This window comes from Natator depressus, chromosome 7, assembly GCF_965152275.1.
Source record: "Natator depressus isolate rNatDep1 chromosome 7, rNatDep2.hap1, whole genome shotgun sequence".
NCBI classification, from domain to species: domain Eukaryota; kingdom Metazoa; phylum Chordata; order Testudines; family Cheloniidae; genus Natator; species Natator depressus.
Window position 1 is genome coordinate 21,983,002 of NC_134240.1, and position 20,409 is coordinate 22,003,410.

General features: G+C 53.3%; 1 protein-coding gene across 2 annotated transcripts in view; it reads right to left on the bottom strand.

Annotated features, from left to right (window-relative positions):
* PLXNA1 (plexin A1) overlaps positions 1 to 20,409 on the bottom strand; it is a 516,682-nt gene that overhangs the window by 292,713 nt on the left and 203,560 nt on the right. The window contains exons 14-21 of one of the 2 annotated variants that reach the window (XM_074957635.1): positions 20,048 to 20,168; positions 19,208 to 19,344; positions 18,070 to 18,237; positions 16,532 to 16,625; positions 15,387 to 15,626; positions 14,309 to 14,452; positions 10,991 to 11,225; positions 8,776 to 8,918 (exon numbers count right to left, since the gene is read on the bottom strand). The exons of the other annotated variant lie outside the window; for it this stretch is intronic. Coding sequence (XP_074813736.1) covers positions 8,776 to 8,918; positions 10,991 to 11,225; positions 14,309 to 14,452; positions 15,387 to 15,626; positions 16,532 to 16,625; positions 18,070 to 18,237; positions 19,208 to 19,344; positions 20,048 to 20,168 — 1,282 coding nt within the window. The remainder of the gene's footprint in view (positions 1 to 8,775; positions 8,919 to 10,990; positions 11,226 to 14,308; positions 14,453 to 15,386; positions 15,627 to 16,531; positions 16,626 to 18,069; positions 18,238 to 19,207; positions 19,345 to 20,047; positions 20,169 to 20,409) is intronic. 2 annotated transcript variants of the gene reach the window in all.

The window sequence follows — 20,409 nt, forward strand, 5'->3', positions numbered from 1 at the left end:
CAAAATGCAACCGTATCTAATATAAGCAATGGTGCTCTCTCTATCAACAGGCATGTCTCATCTTTTCTTACTCCTGCTGAGCTTTTGTCCTCAAAGATACCTTGTGGCTACAAGTTCCACAGATCAAATATGCACTGTGTCAAAAACGATTTCCTTTTGTCTGTTTTCCATTGGCTGCCTTGCTAGTTCATTGACTGTCTTGTTGCCCTATCTAAGCACTACGGTAACACAAATAATAAATAATGATAATAAAGAGGAGCCGGATTTCCCTTCTCTGTGCCATTGCATCCTCTCTTATTGTCTCCTGTCTAAACTCAGCCTTTCTAATCGCTCCTTACAGGGAAGTCTCCCCAGGCCTCCAACTCTATTCATCAGTCATCCTCTTCAGCTTTTATTTCTACTAGTTGGGAAATTAGAACTGCCCTGCTGTGTGTCACCCCCTTGCTATTATCTGGGCATGATTTTCCTCATGTAATGCCACATAGCTACCCGGCTGTGTATGGCACATACTGGTCATGTGCGGGTGACAGTGCCTCTGGGCTCAGTGCAGGTCAATACAAACTGGGAGCATGCCCACTTCACGGCACAGCAGACAGCTCCCTTAGATTAAATTACCTCCATATGAACAGCCTGAGGCACCATCCCTCTGGATTGATACCCCTCACCTCCCCAGGCCACCACCTGGTGCTGCCAGGCTCCACCCAAAGCACATCCAGCCTTCCAATGAGATAGGGTTTGAGGGAGGGTGGGGTTGGCAAGAGCGAAAAGGAAAGGGTTAAAAAACAGGGGGAACCTAGAAGATCCTCCCCCAGCTGTTGCTCAAGGTATGAAGAGGGGAAGTGCTATTGGACAACACCGGGCCGCCTTGCCCCTACGTTCACAAGCCCGCTGGGAGCCCAGATGCCCTTGCAGAGGCTGCTGTGTGCCACTACTGGAGACCTGTTTCTTCGACACATGCTCTGTATTCGTAACTGGCCACAGGCCACCCCTCTGCCCACAGTGGGGTGAGGCTGTGGAAGCAGCAGCAAAGCACTGCCTGAGCAGAGAACAAGAAGAGCCTATCTGCAAAGAGATGCCTTCAGGGCAGTTGCGATGACTAGATTAGAATAGCATGTCCACAAACTCATTCTCCCTCTCCAGCATGCAGCCCTATCTGGGTGGATCATACCTTCCTCTCACAGAGACTTGGGCGGATTGGCACTTTTTTACACTTTGGCAACGAGTATTTGTCAGGCTAACGGTGTCACTGAATTTATGTGAGCGAGGGTGCAGGTGCGTACACACGCACACACTCTCTAACTTCCAATTTCCTATTCAATGAGAAATTGAATTCACTTTATACCCAGCAAAGACCCCGGACCAGCTCTTTGGACGTTCCACAGCATAAGAAAACATCTCCCCCTTCTCTACCTTTCTAAATTAAAGAACAGCCAAAATACTGAACTTGCTAAAGGACATAAGTGTCCAAACTTTTCTGGCTGGATCTCAGCACATGAAGCCCAAAATACTTTGACTGAGGGGGTGGGGTATGGAGACTTCCAGTACCAACCCAGTTTTGGTCAGCAGCGACTGACAGTTGTTACTAGAGATGGATGAAATTTTTCACACTCAAAGTCTTCCCGCTGGAAAACACGGTTTCATCAAAGTAAAGTATTTTCCGTGGGAAAATGTCAATGTTAATGAATTTTTTCCCCATTTTCCGATCAGGAGAATCAAAATGAAAATGTCGTTTCAAGCCAACGTTGAAACCAAGCAACATTTTTCATTTCAAAATGTCAGCTCGAAATGAAAAATGGGACTTCAACGCCTCCCATTATTTTGCTGAGATTGAAACTTTTCGGCATTTTTCATTCTGTGAAATTTCCCAATGTTCCATGGCAGAAACTAATTCCAAACTCTGGGTATTTCCCATGGGAAGAACCTCCCCTTTCTCTCATCACCAACAGGTGGCTGTTGGATAGTTTGAGTGACCACGGGTTTGTGGGTCACAGCCCAGTCCCAACAGCCCAGGTGTCCACCTCACACCCCAAAGCACACCACAGCTGGCACTTGCTGGCCTCTTGTTGGCAATCTCAGCAGAATGGCCAAAACATGAACGGGTGACAGAGACTGAACTTGCTCCTACAAGGGGTCCCGGCAGGGCAGAGGTGAGGAACCTACCCCGATGCTGTACCTGCCCTGCAGAAAGAGACAGTCTCTCTGCACATCCCTCTACTTAGATGGCCCCCTTCCTGTGGTATCTGAGCACTTCCCAACCCTCACTCAGTACCCCTTAAGTTGGGTGGTACTATTATCCCCATCTTCCAGCTGGGGAACTGAGGCCTGGGCATGTCTACACAAGAACTTACTGTACAGCAAGCTGGGTTGTAAAGCTCCAGCCTGTCGTGCTAACCGTCTGCCTGGACCCGGCTGATGTGCACTAAGAGTTCCCTAGTGCGCACTGACAGGTGGTTTGAAACAGTGCTGGTGTGCACATGCCCTCCGTGACTTGCTCGTGGTCACACAGGAAGTGGCAGAGCAGTGAATTGAACCTAGGTCTCCCAAGTCTTAGGCTAGCACTCCAGCACTGTCTGCTAGTGCTAACGTCACTCTGGCAGCGAAGCCATTGAAAGGAAGGGTGAGAAAGAGGGAGGGATTCTTTGGGGGAGAGGGCAGGCAGCTGGCACCGCTGCCTTCAGCATTCAACTGTCCCCCAGAGGTTTTGATGTGGGTCTGAGCATGGAGAGCTGGCTGCCTGCCACATTTCTGACACACTGACTGATTTCAGATGGGTTCAGGCTACAATTTCAAAATAAACATCGTCCTCTGCTTGGCTGGGAGATGCAGGGATCAGATGGCACGATCCTATCGGAGCCCTGCTCCCAGCTAGTGGAGCAGGCAAACCTTGATAAACTGGGAAACTGGTCCTGTCCAACCCGGGCGATCTTATCAGGCTCTCGCACAGGGGATGGAACAGCATGGCAGTGGAGAGCACAAAGCATCTGTTGCACACAGTGTCACTGAGAGCACCCTCACTGAGCCCCTGCTTCCCTGCTTTGCTGCAGCTGTGTGTCTAACTCCCTGATCATTAGCACAAGTAAATGAACAATAAAGAATTAAATATTTAATCAGGCTTAAATTCACACAAAGCAATGGAAAAAAACAAAACCCACACAAACCCAAAGCAAAAGGGAGCTGTTAATGACGGCTCTAAGACTTGGCTTCGGATTAGTGTGTGTGTGGAAGAGCTCCTTCCCCATCACTTGTAATAGCTAGTGTTACACTCATTCTGATTAAGGGGACAAATAAAAGCAAACCTGATTAAATTATATGAAGCTTACACAACTGTATTTGCTTTATTTAATCTGGGTTTTTTTCCCTCCCTTGAAACTTTTAACACTTCGCTTCCCAACCAAGCCCACATGCTCTCTTGCATTTGGACTGCAGTATGTTTAAAATCACAGATATTGGAGCTCGAAAAGACCAGTGAGGAATTATCCCCTGCAGTTACTTCTCCGGGGCTTTGTCATGTCTAGATTTCAATGAGATTTCCATCCCTTCCCTTTGGAAAGGATTCCACTGTCTAGCAGGTCTCCTCGTTGGGAAAGGTTTCCAGATATTCCGCCTAAATTGTCACTGATTCAATTTCATCCCTTCTCTCCTACCAGTAAGTTCTATCCCCAGCCACCCAACTTGGTCTTTTAACTTCTCCCCCGCCATGCTAACTGAGGAAGTGATAGCAGACAGAGTGTGTTCACTACAAACCAACTGCCAAAAGCGAGGCTGAGATGGGTCAGAACACTCCCTAGGAATTCTAGGTTGGGGGGAGGAGGTGGATTCAAATCCTTGCACCTGAATTTGCCCTCCCAGTTTGGATCCAAACCCAGAAGGAGCCTGTTTTCTGGTTCCAGCTCAGCCGTGAGAACATTTTAAGATGGCAAAAGTCTCCCAACAGCAGCTGACCTGACATCCAACTGTACGGAGCCAAAATCTCAGGGGGATTTGGAACCGTCAGATCCAAACCCCAGCCTAAGCCTGAATCCAGATCCAGACCCAAGCCTCACCTCTTAGGCTCAGCTCTAGTTTGGAAGCCCTAGGTTTGCCCAGTGAGCTAAGTTCATTGGGGCTACCTAAACAGACAGGGAAGCGGGAAGTTGGCAGGTAACGCTGACAGTAGGACAGAAATATCAGCTGCATTCTCACTGGCTTGGCTCTGCCACAGCTGGGGCATCATGGCTGAGCAATGGGACTTCAGACACCTCCCCTCCTCACCCTTCAGGGGCTGAGCCTGAAACAGAGAGCGCGACAGGGCGGAGTCTAGGACCGGGCTGTCACGCTGGGCAGTGAGGAGTGCCACTGGTTAGGGCAATTTTCACATGCAGCTTATGACCCCCCTGAAAATACTTCATTTATAACAGTAACAAAGAGACTTTTATCCAGCAGTACCAATACGCTATTCACCCATGTGTGTCTTATACACCCTGCTGGGCATCAGCCAGAGAGCCTGTGAAGAAAATCCATCTTCTCCAAATCTCCCCACCTCCTCCTGTCCCCACACTGTCCTCCCCACACCTCTCTCTCATGCACAGAGGGAAGAACAGCACTGTCTATGGCTGGGGAGCCAGACAAGGGTTTTTCAATTTTACCTGAGTTGACAAATAATACTCTTCCTCTGCAAGATGCAAATCGTATGGGGTAGAGCCCAGGATTCCCACCGTGCGCCCCAGAGTTACTCAGCCAGCCCATGTGTGGCTCCCATTGCTAGCTAAGGCTGGCAATGCCGCAGGAAGACTCTTCCAGTAAAGGGTCCGCCCTGCCTGTTAGCTCACATCCAACACACAAGCGTTCTTCACCAGAGGCTTCATGGCCAGGACAGTGGGGCAGGATGCTACGTGCCACCCTAGTCGGTCCCTGAGAGGGCTGCTTCCCATAACAGCCCCTGCTGGTACGCAGAGCAAGAGGCGAGGTCTTGGGATCAAGCCTAGCTTCCTGCTTGCCTGTGAGCAAGGAGTGCTAGCACACGGTGACACCCCCTCACCTCCAGAGAGCTCACCCCAGCTTCCTCCTACACCCTCCCCACAGCCATGCTACACAAGAAAACCTCATGACAGCTGGCCTGAGGACAGGCTTTTATCCACCCTCTGGCCTCCGCGCTTGGAATCAGGGTCTGTCCAACACTGAGGCTAATGCAGAACTCAGCACGGAGGGGAAGTGGGGTCTGGGCCACTAATGACTGGTTAACCTCAAACATCATGGAAAGCGTGACTCCCTCAAAAGCACAGCTCTATGGCTTGGCTGGGGCTTGCAGCAGAGAGGGAGGCAGAACCCCCCGAGAGGTTCATCCATCTACCTCGTACTTAGATACTCATCACCATAGCCTCTGAGCGCCCACCTTCATTTTATCCTCACCACACTCTGCCGTCAGCCAGCCACTGCACCTAGGTGTCCCAAGTCCAAGCTGCAGGCTCCTACCCCCTAACCCATCCTGCCTGTGCAGAGGACGCACTTCTCTCCCCTGCATGACTGTCATCTGTCATCTCCATGGTGTCTGGGTTGGGGGAAAATTCATCCCTGAGTCAGACCCAGGGGGGCAGAAGGGGAGAGAGGAATGGACCTGGTGAGCTTGGGAATGGAGAGCCAGCAGAGGCAGCAAGATAGTTATGAAGATGCAGCCCCCTCATAGCAGGTTTATTTGCCAAGAATTAGCCCCTCCGCACCGAAGGCCCAAGCTGAGTAAAGCCCTTGTTACAGTGGAAAACGAGAAAACCTCTTCATTTTGTGCTGTGAAGCACAGGGGGGAATGACACCTTTGTGCTGTGTGGTAACAGTGCAGTGCCCCATGGCCAGGCCAGGACTGTCTGAGCCTCCTGCAAGCCTGGGGGAAGGTAGATCCATGAACACTGGGATTCTGTGGTGAAAGCCAGGACAAGTGCCTCCCCACTCCCTCCCCGTTGTGGGTAGTGACAAAAGGGAGCATGGGAGATAGAACTACCTGCTACCCTACTGAGAGAGCCAGATCACAGTAGCAGCAGCCATCTGGGTTACAATGAATGCATGTGCATTTGCAGTTGTAAGGGGTTGATTCCCTGTAATTAATAACTCTGCATCCTGCAGCAGGGCTGATTACTGCTCCGAAACATGTTCTGAAGTCTACGTCAACATTAATTACTGTGTCCGGTCAGCAGCGAGGGGAGGCTAAGGTTACCCCGCACCACTCCAATCAAGAGCAACCTTGGTACTGAGGAAAACCAGAAGCCAATTTATGTGCACTTGCATGCACTAAATTAAGCAGACATTGTGAGGCTGGGAGGGAAGGGGGAGCTGGTTTGGGGAGCAGGGGGAGAAGGGGCAAGATGCTCTTCTGCAGGGAGGAGCCGTGGAGCTGGGAAGGTGGATGATGTCGGACAAGTCTGCTGGAAACGAGCAGCCAATCATGCATCAAACAAACCCAATTGCATAAATCAAGTACAGTAGAAAATGACAGCGGCAATGATATTAATACGAATATTGATATTAATGTCAGTGAGTGTGGTAGCCACGCAGTGGCTTCCCTATGCTCACGTTGACTGGTACGTGGCAAGATGCATCACGGAGGGACAGGCTGGTGTCCAAGACCACATGCTCAGGAGCCGTGGAGAAGGGGCAGCATAAATGCAGCTATGCTTGTCTTAGACAAGGAAGTGAAGCCCCCTCAGATATGCAGAGAGCCGCCTCGATCATGCTGGTGGTCTCCAGGGGCTCCAGGTCTCAGTTAAAAGGAAGGGCAGATGCAGTCTGCTCCACCTAATGCAGATGAGGTGTGGCCCCAGGCTCTTGCCCAGCTGTCACCGTAGGCCTAGCTGGGTGAAGCTTGGTCAGTGCAGCCGCAGAGGAATAAAGCGGGGTGTGGAAGGTGGCAATGCAGGTCTCTGGCAGGGAAGAGCAACCCTCTCCCCAGGTGGGAGTGAAAGCGCAACAATTCCCAGAGGGGAAGCGGGTAGCAAGCACATGGCCCTAGGAGTGCTATAGCTAGGCTGCAGGGTCACCCTCCTGGAGACAAGGTGAAGGATAAGATGGGGACAACAATGATGGAAGCAGCTGCTGGTTGGGTGATCTGTGGTCCCCCAGAAAGACGGGAACAGGCTGAGCCCATGCTTCAATGCCTGGGAGAAGCCTGCTGGTGAAACGTATTATCGCTCTATGGCTGCAATGACCTTTCTACTGCAAGGCAGAACGATACCAGCAGCACAAGGGTTAGAGTCTCAGAATCACCAGCAAGAGAGATGAGCCAGGCCTACTCAGCAGCACCAGCCCCACTCTCTGAGACCACCACTGGATGCTTCTCTACTGTGTATTTCCTAGTGCTTTGTCCACTCAGAGCTTCCAGTGTGCCAAGCCAGGGGACTTCCGTCATGTCCCTCAGGAGACTATTCCGCAGCCCAGCAGATCTAGCGATCAGAAAAACGTTCCCGCACTCTTCTTACTCAACATCATCCCATTATACTCCCTCCCCCAAACTGCCCCAGACAGCTCCTCTGCTTCCTTGGGGTTTGCCCCTTCCAGTGTCTCTAGATGGATCCACCCTCCCTCCTCCTGTCGCCATTCAGCCTCACTATGCAGACTTAATTCTTCCAAACTTTCCCCTCTCTGTTGCTCTTCTCTGAATTCCCTCCAACCTGTCAGCATCTTCTGGTACCAAAGTACCCAGAACTGTATTGATTGCCCCAGGCACTGCCTCTCCGGAGCCGCACAGACAGGGAGCGGCTCCTCTGGGCTCTGTGATGAGACAGGAACATAAGAATTGCCTGACTGGATCAGACTGGTGGCCCACCTCCAACAAAAGCTAGTACCAGACGCTTTAGAACAAAGTGAAGAAACACTATCATGGACAGTTGTGGAATAATCTGCCTACAGAGGAAGTTCCCTTTTAACTCTTGTCACTTAACGCTAAACTCCATCTGTTCTCAGTGGGGGCTGAGTGCTTTTGAAATCTGGCCCTCAGCACCTAGCTAATTGCCCCGAAGCCTGGGGGTTTGTATCCCTTATAAAGACATTTTGTTCCTATCTAACATACCTGTGGATCTTCTCATTATCCGTAGAAATAGCTAATCCTACTTTGAACCCTGTTAATTCTTGGCCTCAGTGACATCTGTGCCAATGAGCTCTGCAGGTTAATGATACACTGTGTTAAAAAATACATAGCCCAAGATTGCATTAGGTTCCTCTGCTGCGCTGCACTGCAGTCCTGTAAGCTCTCATCCCTCGGTTAAGGAGTCACAGGGCACCGTAACAGAGTAAACCTCTCAGTCCAAGAGACGAAACCCTGATGTCACCCAGATTTGCCATGGGGGTCCCGGAGGACCAAGAGGGAGGTTTCAGAACATTGTACGTGCAATCTCCTCAGCCACTTCTGGCTGGAAAACCCAGATGTTACAAATTCAGACCCCAAGAGCTCAGGCGGAGGAAACTGCATGGACAGGTTGCCATGAAGGATGCTCCTCCATGGTCTGTAAAGAAAATGGACTTTTGCCAGAATAGAGTCTCTACCCACTGCAGCATGCTGCAATCTCCTTGAATGGGTGGCCAGAGTCACTCCTGGGTCAGTAATCTCTCCCCATCCATTGCTGAGCCCAGACTTGTGAGATCCCATCATTCATTGAAACTTCCAAGACATCCTCACTAAAAATGAACGAAGAAGCTGCAGTGGTGAACCCTGCAGCAGATGGGCATGAAGCACAGCTCCCAGAGGCAGGTGTCCCCAATGTGAAGCATCAGAGAGAGAGAGACAGACAGACACACATACACACATTACCACACCTCCATCTCCTTCAGCACAGGATGGTCTTCTATCCCGGGGAAGAGGACCCTCATGGCATAGGTGCGATAGTCCAGGAAGGGGATGCCAGCCCCGTCTAAGTCGTTCGTCAGCTCGTGGATGTCTGTCTGCAGTTCGGCAAAAGCTGGGATGGAAAGAGCAGAGTTGTGTTAGGGGACCATGGGCCTGCAGGAGGTCAACAGGAGAGGTCAGGCTGGGCCCTAGAGCTACCACACTGGCACCAGCAAAATACAAGAACCCCACAAATCTAGAGCAGTTGGGGCTGCCCTCTGTCCCTAGCACCGGTAATCAGAGGGGCTCAAGGCAATTTACAGACATCAGTTAGCTCAGTCTCACAATGCCCTGTCATGAGGGGCAGTACCATTATCCCCATTTTACACATGGCAAAGTGGAAGCATGGACAGGGGACGTGACCTCCCCGGGGTCACACATCAAATCAGTAGCAGAGTTGGGAATAGAACCCAGGAGTCCTGAAGCCTCAGCCTCTCGGCTCTAACCCGCCTTGCTACGTGCACATATGTAAGAAACCTGTAGGCGGCTGTGAACGACATGGCAGAGATGCTGGGTGAGAGAGAGGTTTAAACCACAAGAATGTTCTCGTTTCACTCTGACCTAAATAATGTTAGAGAGAAAAGCCCAACACAGACCCAGCACCCTGGGGTGAGAACAGGCACAGCCTGAACTCGTGCTAGATAGAGGGGGGGGGAAATGGTGTCCTGAGCCTTTAATGGTACCCATGGGGGCAGACTTTGGGGGCAAGGGGGGAAATCTCTAGCACTGTATAAGGGAAAGAGAAAACACACAGAGAAATCAAATTAACAGCACTTTAAAGGGAGCTGGAAGCTAGGCAGAGGGTTGCAGGCTTGTCAGCCTGATGAGAAAAAACAAACGTCAGCTTGAAAGGATCACTATCTTATCTGTAACTAGAGGGACTAGAAAAGAGAAAAGGCAGGGAAGAGATTGCGCCTTTTAATTAAAAGCAGATCCTTTTATCTGCCAGCTGTGGAAGAGGAGACGAGATCCCCTCCCCTCTCTCTGTCACTATTGCCATCTACATGGATTTTTAGGGGTTTTTTCTTTTTTATTATCTCGCTTTAGGTGCCCACTTCTCCCCCAGCCTCTGGGCTGGCTGCAGTTGGCAGGGTCACGGCCCCAGGCACTGGCTTGCGGCGATAATGGACAATTAGGTTTTATCGGCAGGATCATAAGAGGCATTCCGTCCAATTTTGCAGCATCCCTCTGTCACATAATGAGAGACTCACGGCCCTTTCCAGGCAGGTTTCTCTAGCCTCTTTTGTCCTCTTTTAGACTTTAAAAACATAAAATCCTTAACCGAAAAAATAAATCCTACTAAAACTAAGTTAAGTTCCCCCCCCAAAAAAGTCACTTCGCCTGCTCGGATCTCCGGTCCCAAGGGTGGCTTAGAGCAGGGCAAGGTCCCTGTAGATCAGGAGCACAAGGCCAGTACTGGGATGAGAGGGCAGATTTATCAGCCTGTTCTGGGTGTGGTGAGTTAGCATGTGCCGTAGGCGAGCATGAAGCTTTGCAAGCAGACATGGTGCTTGCAGAGCTAGATACTGGGGGATATGAAAGAGAAGGGAGCAAGTAGGAAATACTTGTTCAGCAAAGACCCTTGTGCCATAAAACCAGGATGGTGCATCGCAAGGTACTGTGCTGTCACTGTGGTGAGACCATGCAGCAGCCCTGTGTCATATACAGGGGGAATCCTTGTCCCACACTGGGATCAATTTTGTCCCACACTGGGACCAGACAAGGTGCAGACACATCAAGAGCCAGAACAAGCCGTGGCACTCAGGATAGGGACCTGCTGCCTGCAAATGCACACGCAGCAACCTATGGGAATGCAGATGCAGCCAGGGAAAGGACCCAACAATGCTGCAGAGGATGGGGGCTTTCAAGGGAGTCTCTGTAGAAATGAGCCTGCCTGCCTGCACGTGGACATCAATACCCTGAACATCTGACCTGGGGGGCTTTGGCTGAGGGATCATGGATGTCCATGGTACTGCTACCTCCTTCACCAAACGGTAGGGTGTGAACAGAGAGTCTTGGAGCAAACACGAGAGGGGAAACCAATGACCCAGAGGCAGCAGAGCTGGCAAGACAGGTGAAGGGGCTGACGGGCGGGGATAGGCTGAAGCTGGGAAGCCGTGGGGAGAGAAGCAGAGACAGACTCACCCTCCTTGCACTCCAAGGCCACGCGGGACTCCAGGTTGTCCATCTGCAGCTGCAGGCGTTTCAGGGTGCGGTCAGCGTCCCGGGACTTGCGCTTGTAGGCGATGAGGACAATGATGATGATGAGCAGAAGGAGGCCGCCCCCGCCGCCGATCCCGATGATGGCAGGCAGTGTCAGGAGGCTGTCCGAGTAGATCTGCAGCGTCCCCGGGGAGAACTCAAACCCTCCAGCCTTGATCTGAGCCACACGGGAGGGAAAGGGCTTCACATTAGGGCCAAGGGCTGGGCAGTGGCTCACCTCCCTGCTGAGAGGGCTCTGTGCCCCCTTCTTCCACCCACCTGCCACCCTACAGGCTGGGGGTGAAATACAAAGAGAGAACTGCAGGGTCCCCGGCCGACTCTCATATGCCCCATAATGCATCTGGGGACAGGAGGGTTTTGCAGCTGGGTGAGTCAGGGAGACTTCCCATTGGCATGGGGAAGAGGTCAAGAGCAGGTTTAGCTCGGGGGTGTGGGTCAAGGCGCCTCTCCTAACTGAGGCAGGTTATCATCAGAAGGGTTTTGCCAGCTGGGAAGGGGCAGGGAGGGCCTGTCACCCTCACTGGAGCTCATCAGTCCCCCATGACATCCCCATGAGCCAACTAGGGAAATGTGGTCTAGGTGAAATGACTATCGGGGGGTGCACAATGGAGGTTGAAAAGCCATACTCAGAGTAGTTATCAGTGGTTCACTGTCACTGGGCGGGGTATCTAGTGGAGTGTGACAGGAGTCTGTTCTGGGTCCGGGACTGTTCCATATTTTCATTAGTGACTTGGATAATGAAGGGGAGAGTACGCGTATAAAATCCGCAGCTGACACCAAGCTGGGAGGGGTGAAAAAGGCTAATCTCATTCTGGGGTGAATTAACTGGAGTGTTTATGTAAGACGAGGAAGGTGATTGTCCCACTCTACTTGGCCCTGGGGAGGCCTCAGCTGGAGTCCTTCCAGGCACCACACTTTAAGAAAGGTGTGGATAAATTGGAGAGTCCAGGGGACAGCAAAAAAAATGATCAAGGTTTAGAAAACCTGACCTGTGAGGAAAGGTTAAAAAAGCTGGGCAGGCTGAGGGGGGACCTGATAGCCACCTCTGCACCCGTCAAAGGCTGTTATACAGATGACTGTGATCAATTGTTCTCTGTGTCCACTGAGGGTAAGACAAGAAGTAAGGGTTTTAATCTGCAGCCAGGGAGATTTATGTTAGATATTGGGGGAAAACGTCTAACTCTAAGGATAGTTAAACTCTGGAACAGGCTTCCAAGGAGCCTATCCCTGTCACTGGAGGTTTTTCAGAACAGGTTGGCCAAACACCTGTTGGGATGGGCTAGGCTTACTTAGTCCTGCCTCAGTGCAGTAGGATGGACTAGATGACCTCTTGAGGTTCATTCCAGGACTACATTTCTATGATTCCCTCTTTAAACGGGGAGTGGGGGTGGCGAACCTCCCTTCTTCTTCCTTACGGGGGAGGAGGTGCATGCTGGAATGGGGTTCTCAGAAAGCAGGGACCCCCAGACCACCAGGATCTCTGTGTCCACACAAGTGGCAAGTGTCCAAGGTGTGTAATAGGAAGGTCAGATCATTATCATGCCAGCCTGGGCTGAGCCCAGTGAAGAAAGCGAACCCTCACTTCCGAGGGGCATTGACACCAGAAGGTAGCGACCCTGTGGTTTGGAGGAAGCCATGGGGCAGGCCGCAGAGCAGGTGCAGGGGGCTACAGTGCGAGGGGCTTGTCCGAGCGCACGTAGAGCTTTAATGGGATGCAGAAGACATGCTGGTGTGTTGTCAGCGCCTGTGAGGAGCAGGCAGCGAGTTTGATGTCTCATTCAGACAACATTACAGTAACAGATGGGATGTAAAGTGAGTTCCCTGATGGATGAGGAGCCTGGGGGGACCGTTCTGGGTCCCTTTCAAATACACAAGGCTGCACTGAGACCCTGAGTGCCGCTGCTGCTGAGCTACAACCTGACAAAGAATCTTACTTAAAGCTAACCCAGGGGCTGGGGGAAGTGAGGGGGGCGGAAACCGTTTGACCATATGGCTCAGACGAGTCTCCCGCAGCCAGTAGGGAAGGAACCTAGCTGGCAGGCCCACCCAGAGTGTGGGTTACAATGGATCGCGCTCATGGCAGGGCTGGATGGAGCACTCAGCCCCTCTGAACAGACTACTGGGGGTGGGGGACTGGGCAATAGGGAGGCAGGCAGCCAGCCAGGGGCTCCTCCCAGCAGATCTAAGCCCCTGCATGTGCACATAATCCGGTGTTGATGAGCTCTTACCCGACAGGGACCAGTGGCCAGCTGGCTCCAGGCAGGGGGCGAAAGGGGAAGGGCTCATGCATGCTCTCCAATGTACGCCAGAAGGGGATTAACCCCCTCGGTCTCCAGCCACTGCCCCCTTGATCAGTAAAAGGGGATCTTAATGTCCCAGGCTGAACGTGAGCTACTGCTGGGCACACCATGGTGCGTGGTCAGACTGTGCTGCCCCCAAAGCGACCATCGGTGAGCACCGTGCCAGACCAGACGCTTTGGGAGGCCCCCAGGAAACAAGGATCTTTACAGAGCCCAGTGCCCTAGCCCGCAGAGGAACAGCACACCAGCAATGCACTCAGCTTAACAGGCTACTCTGTCCCTCATTGCAGCATGGGCTGAGCCAGAGGGGAATGACCCTGGGGACAGGGCTGGAATTCAGCAGGGCCCCATGCAGGAGGGGATTGAGGGCTGGGGTATGGCAGGGTGCTATGAGGGAGGGGGTTGGGGTATGGCAGGGTCACATGCAGGAAAGAGTTGGGGCTGGGGTACAGCAGGGTGCCATGCAAGAGGGGTTTGGGGTACAGCAGAGCCCCATGCAGGAGGAGGTAGGGGATGAGCATGTCAGCCCATGCCCCACCCTACACACCCACACCCACACACACACTTGCTGTCAATGGCAGAGCTGTGCTTCTTGGTAACTTGGGCTACTTTTACGATTGGACACCACAAGGCAGGTTCCCGGTGCTGTGTGCACGCTGCTCCCCGGGGGACTCCCCTGGGGTGTTGCTACAGACCGTGCTCCCAGCAGGGGTGGGGAAATGCAGCTATCATTGCCTCAGAACTCAGGTGGGACCCGACAAGGTTTGATAAACGATATCCCATCTCTGATGTGGAGCTGGAGGCTGTTTGTCTCGGGCCCCACCACACAAGGCTTGTTCAGCGGGAAGAACAAGTGCCCAGTGCATGGCATGGTGCAGTCCTGGCAACACCTGCAAGGATGCCAGGGCCCAAAGAGGCCGGTCTGGGTGGTTAGCATTACCGTGACTTTGTGCTGTCCCGTGAGGTTTGGCGACTCGCACAAGAGCTGGGTCTCGGAGACCGTCAGGGCGCAGGGAGTGTCACCAATCAGCACCGTGTAGTTCAGCCGGGAGTTACCAGCAGCCGGCGGGAGCAGGTTCCGGCCCTTTAAGGGAACAAGGAGTGAGATCATTAGCTCTCCGGCAGCCGGATTCTCCCATCACCAAGCAAATTCTATCCCTCAGCCTTCTAACCCCAGGGAGAGCAGGAGGCTGCAGGGATCCTTCCGCTCCCCCTTAGTCCTTGATAAAGGTCCAACAAGAAGTGAAGGAGGAGTGGGAATCTGAGCTAGGGAAATACAAAGATGATGCACCCAGAATGGGCCAAACTCCTGAGGCACGCTCCCTGATTGCAGTGCAGTTACCCCAGGGATGACTTTGTCCCTGAGCTCTGAGAGGAGGGAAGTCTCTCCCATCCATGGAGACACACGGTTAACCAGGGAGTGCCCTCGTCTCAAACACTCCACGGCCCTTCTGCAAGGCTCTAAGGTGCCACATACCCACTCGCCCCATGGGGATATTTAAACTGGGGCTTCGTAATCTGGGGAGCACCACCCCCTGGTGCCAAAGGGTCCCAACCACCCTGCCCTTCCCATACTGCTGAGGGGGAGGGAGGCAGTTTGGAAAAGGTTGAGACCCCCCAATTTCCATCTCCGTGGAACACACTCCTTTGCCTACCTCCGGCACACACAACCCCACTTCATCGGCCTTTACCAAGAGCCAGAAAGTCCCACCTGTCCTGCAGGCAGAGGGTCTGTAAGGACACAATGGGGTTCGATGGCTCTCCCATTGCAGGGCAGGGAATGCCCCCCTTCCCCCACTTACCTGGCTGGCACAATCCATTTAACCCCCAAGAGACCAGCTGCCGGGCCAGCAGCTCTGAACTGAACTGGTCCATCCCATCCCCGTTTGAGTTCTCTGACCTGCTGTACAGGCGCAGTGGGGAAATGCAGCTGGCCCAGGGCGGAAAAGGAAGCCAGAGATCTGGGGCTGCAACAGGGCAGCACAGGCGATGGTGGAGAAGAGCTGTGGGGGGCTTACCTTGAGGATAAGGGGAGAGCTGGGCTTGAGCTCCAGCATCCCAGAGGGGCTGAGGGGCTCGAAGACGGGGTCCGGATAATAGACGAAGTTGGTGGTATTAACAATCAGCAGCGCCTGGACATTATCCATGACAAAGCCAATCTCATCTGGGCGGTCACCGATCTCGGGGGGGCTCCGGGACGGGTTGTCGATGGATGGAGCGTAGCACAGTATGGTGGTGTCGTTGTAGACGGTGCAGTTCTACAGAGGAGACAAGGCACCAAGGCTGATCAGACCAGTCTCCCATCACCTCAGGCTGTGATACGGTCTGGTCTCACAAGCTAAGTTGGCTCAAGAGTGGTCAGTCCCAGGAGGGGAGACCCCCTGCAAGAAGTAGTTGTGCTGAATCTGGAAGGGGGCACTCTTCCCTCCAAATCACTCCCGAACCTAAGAGGTGCTGCGCTGTTGGAAGCCCTTATAACGGAGACGCAAAACCAAAGTACTGAGCACTTGTGGCCAGTCAAAATCCAGAGGCGTTTTGCACAACAGCTGGTGCTGGGCCACACCCCATCCATAATCCCACCTTCTCACTGCTCCCAAGGGAAAAGGGATATAAAGTGGAGCCCCTATATCTTCCCTCACCACTTGAGCACTGCCTGTCAGTTCCCCCCGAACTGCCAGCGGGATCCCGGATTCTTCTCCACTTCCTGTCCTAGACTGTAGTGTAGTGTTGCTGTGCAAACACCTCATGTTCCATCCCAGAAGTGGCTGCATTTCCGTGCGGGGTGAAGAGACCCCTGTATGCCTGGGGCCTGATTTTCAGAGAGTGGATGTAAGGAGAGACTGCCAGGGACTGGAGCTTTGCTGTCCCTGAGTCAGTACTATTTCTTCTTCCAAAGCACTTTCACGAAACAGCATCCAGTTCCCCACTCCTCTCCTTCTCCCCCACCAGGGACAGACCTGTTTTGGGCCCTCCCCACGTGAGACCCAACTGGCTTGGTGTCTCTCTTCTAATGACTGAGACCATCAAGGTCACAGGTACACGGGGGAGGTGGCAGGACATGCTTTTCACTGGTGGCCTGCATGGAAGCAAGGAGATAGGACTCCTTGCCCTCCCTTCCCCAACCAGGCACGGGGCCTCCCCAGACAGCCAGAGATCTACTTACGTTCTCCCTCTCAGTGCTGCTGTACTTGGCACGGATCCTGGGCTCTTTGATGGTGGCCAGGTTGGTGCCTGTCACAGTCAGCAACGTCCCACCGCTAGGAGGCGCAGAGAGGAAGGAGTTAGGAGAGGCTACTCTGGCACAGGGCACCCAGGCATTGGTGAAGGTGGGCACATGCCATCGCTGCTTATCTTGGAACCTGTCCCATCCTGTATGTAACATGAAGCCCTACAGACTCGCTTGTAAAACTGGAATATGGGGTTGTCCCTCCCAACTCCAGTCTGGACACATCCAAACAACCCACCAGCACGGGCCAATGGCGCCACGCTGGCTTCTGTCCACGCAGCAGGAACAGCTGACTTCCACCTTCAGCCGCCGCAGCAGATCGGCCAGAGGCTTCCATTTGAAACAACATCGCCCCTGTGGACCACTCCCATAGCGCTCACCAATTGCCACCTCCGGGCGAGCGGAGCACCGAGAGCACAGCACAGAGCCTGACTGCTTTGGGCAAGTTTTCTGCTGTGCCTATCGGCTTCATGCTGCTGGAAGGTCCTGGGTTTGCAGTCCTGGCGACTGCAGATCTCTGCAAGCTCACAAACCAGCTACAGCAGGCTGCCATAGGGCAAGCTTCCCTCCGCCACAGACCTCTGGGATGTGTGGGAAGTTCAGTCTCCAGGGACACACTCAAGCCTTGGCCTCTCTGCTGAGGCTGCCACCATGGTGCCGACTGGGGGTGGGTTCTGGAACATGTACACCTGCCTACCAAGGAGCGAGACCCTCCCACCCCATCTCAACACAGGTCCCCGAAGCGGCAGCAGCTGAGAACGTCCAGGGTACATTCCGACTGGCAACCTCCCTTAGCCATCCAGTGAGACCCAGAGGAGTGTGGGAGTCAGAAATGGAAAAGCCCCAGGAGAGTCCACCCAAGTATGCTCTGGGGGCCAGGACAGAGCCTTCTCTGGGTCTTTGTTTGAAATGCCCCAGAGCAGCAGGGCTTCCACCCAGGCCTTTTGGGGAGCCTATTTCACAGCCAGGCTCCAGGAGGGCCGATGGCATGTGCAGTTTAATCAAGTCCTTACCTTCTGCTCCAGCCAATTCAAGCTTTTTAACAGCACATGTAAACCCTTCAGAAATACTTTCATGTTATTCCCTGCAGCCAAATGCCAGGCTGAAAGCCCTTTCCTCTTCCGCTCCCTGCCAGTCTAAGCGCTGCAATCCCAGGAGTGCGCTGAGACCAGGTACCACACCGGGCACCCCTGGCTACTCCTGCTTTCCTCCCAGTGCTCTGAAGCGTGTCCAGTAGCCAGCCCTCCAATGGCCTATTGCGGCAGCGCCCCAGCGGTCAGGATGGGAGCCCAGGCCTATGAGGCGCTGTACAGACATATCAGAGGCACAATCCCTGCTCAGAAGAGCTGTGCTAGGGCCCCACCTCTCTTGTATACTCAGCATATGCTCACACCTGCTAGGGCTCATGGGTAACTCCTCCTTCCCCCTCAGTCCACCCTGGTGAGCATGAGGCTCCCTGTCCCCTGCAGATTTACCTGTTGATGCTCCACTCTGGGTCTATCTTCTGGATAGTGGGGTCCTCTGTGTAATTGTACTTCACCTCGGGGTTGCTCAGCTCAGCCCGGTTGATATTGATGAGGATGGGTGACCCACCAGGGCTCTGGCCTGGTGGCGTCCGGCACCGGATCTCCCGGGCGTTCCTCCTGGGGACAAGGCAGAAGAGCCATCAGATACTGAGGAGGCTCTGAGCATCTCTGGCTATGGGGAGGGGCAGGACAGCATCTCCCCCCAGGCTGCACCTTGAGCGCCAGACTCTATTTCATGGTTACCAGCCCTCGCGGGCACCCTCCACCTCCTCCTACTCCAGAGGTGAGCATAGCAGTCAGTGATAGAGACGGGACACAGAAAGCCACCAGCCCAGTTGTGCAGGTGCCACAACAGTGTTGGAGAGCACCCCCTTGTCAGTTCAAAACACAACTTCACCATAAGCCACGGGACATCTGGGCTGGGGAGTTTCTGACAATCAGAGAGGGAGCTCTGTGGGGTGTCCAGGACAGCCTCATCAATGCAAGCTCTCCTCAGTTCTAGCCACAGCCTCCAGCTGGGGTGCACTTTGGAACCTGGCGACACCGCTCCTGGTCCCGCCAGCCTTGGGCAAGCCCAGTGGAAACAGCTCCCAAGGCACTGCCCTCTGTCTCTACCCATCTCCCTGCCTTCCCCCGTGGAAGTGCTGGTGAAGTTGTCAATTAACAGAGAGAAAAATAAAACAAAAGGCAGCAGGAGAAGCCAGCACAGCTCCCGACCGTTCCCCATCGCACGGCTGCTGCAAACAGCAGCGATTAGGGTTGATAACCAGTAATTACCACAGGAAAATATTTAAAGAGCCGCTCCATTATCATCCCTAATCTAAAAATTATCCACTTCATGCCTCAGGGCTTTGTGATTTTAGAGACAAAATCCTCATTCTTTGGTCTCTTTCAGGATCCTTGGAAATAGAAAAGCCAGGATTTCGAGGGAGAATTCCCACAGGAACCTGGCAAAGGCACCTCACTCCAGAACTTTGTTACACCCCAGACATGGCTGTGGGTCCACTCCCCATCCTCTCCGCACAGCCCAGGGATCATACCTGATTCTCCAGCCCGCCCCAGCGATCCCCTGTCCATGGAACCCTACCAAGAAAAGACACACTGTCGTCCCCCGATGGTCACTGTGACATCACTGCCCGCGTTGAGGTGGTTGCCCTCAATGCTAATCCAGGTGCCCCCAGAGAGGGGACCCCGAGCCGGAGTCACACGGTAGAAAGTGGGCGTCTGTCAAGAGAAAGCAACAAATCCAGCAATTCAAGCGTGAGCAGCGAATGACAACGTGCAAAGCCAGAAGCTGCACGAATGGATGAGGGCGAAGGGGGCAGCTGCTATCAGAGCAAGATGTGCAGGAGGTGGGAAGTAGCTGTCGCACAGCAACAACGCACTGAAGTTTAGGGCAGGTGTCTAGAGGGATCCCATACCCCGCTGAAACTGCAGAGATTTTAGAGAGGCAGAGCAGGTAGCCGAGTTTTGACCAGGACACCCAACTTTTGCCAAGAACACCCTGGGATCTAGAGTGACCAGCAGAAAGGAACCTGTGTTTTCTTTCCAGCTGAAAAATGGTGCTTCCAAGCAGCAAAGTGTCAACTCAGAGCAAGACGCATTGTGTTTGGAATTACTGGCTCCGCTTCCCGGAGTGTCTGGGTCTTCCTAGGTCTCCCACCCAAGTCCAGAGCCAGCCCATCCCTACTTAGCTTGGGAGAACTGACAAGGTTGTAAACCAAGGTGGGCTCACTGCAGGCTTCAAACTGGGAAGATGATTACATAATTCCCCCATGTCCATCCCTCCTCCCCACTCCCCAGAGATTTGTTTCTATGGGCTCTGGTGCCCCTGGGAGGGAGGGGCATTGGTAACTACAGGGCAAGGGGAGGCAGACATGCTGGCAGCCAGAAGGAGAGAGTGGTGGATAATACTGTATAACCTTACCACAAACGTGAAGCTTTTGGGGGATGTGGCCCTGTAGCTGGGGGAGCAGTCCCTGATGCACACCTCCACACGGGCATCGTGCGCTCGGCCTGGGCTGGCGTCTCCGATCTCACACACAATTCTAGGGGAAGCAGGAAAGGAGCTCTCAGCGCATTTCCCATGGTGGGGCTGCTCCGCAGAACTACACATGGATGCCCTGGAGCAGAGGGGTTGGGGAGCCGAGGGCTGGCTGGGCTGGGTGTGCATGTCTCCTGGAAGAGCAGCTACCATGGTAGCTAGACTAGACTAGACTAGACTAGTCTAGCTTGACTAGAGGGCCATGACTAATTTTGCACAGCTCTTTCCTTGCCACTTGGCCCTGT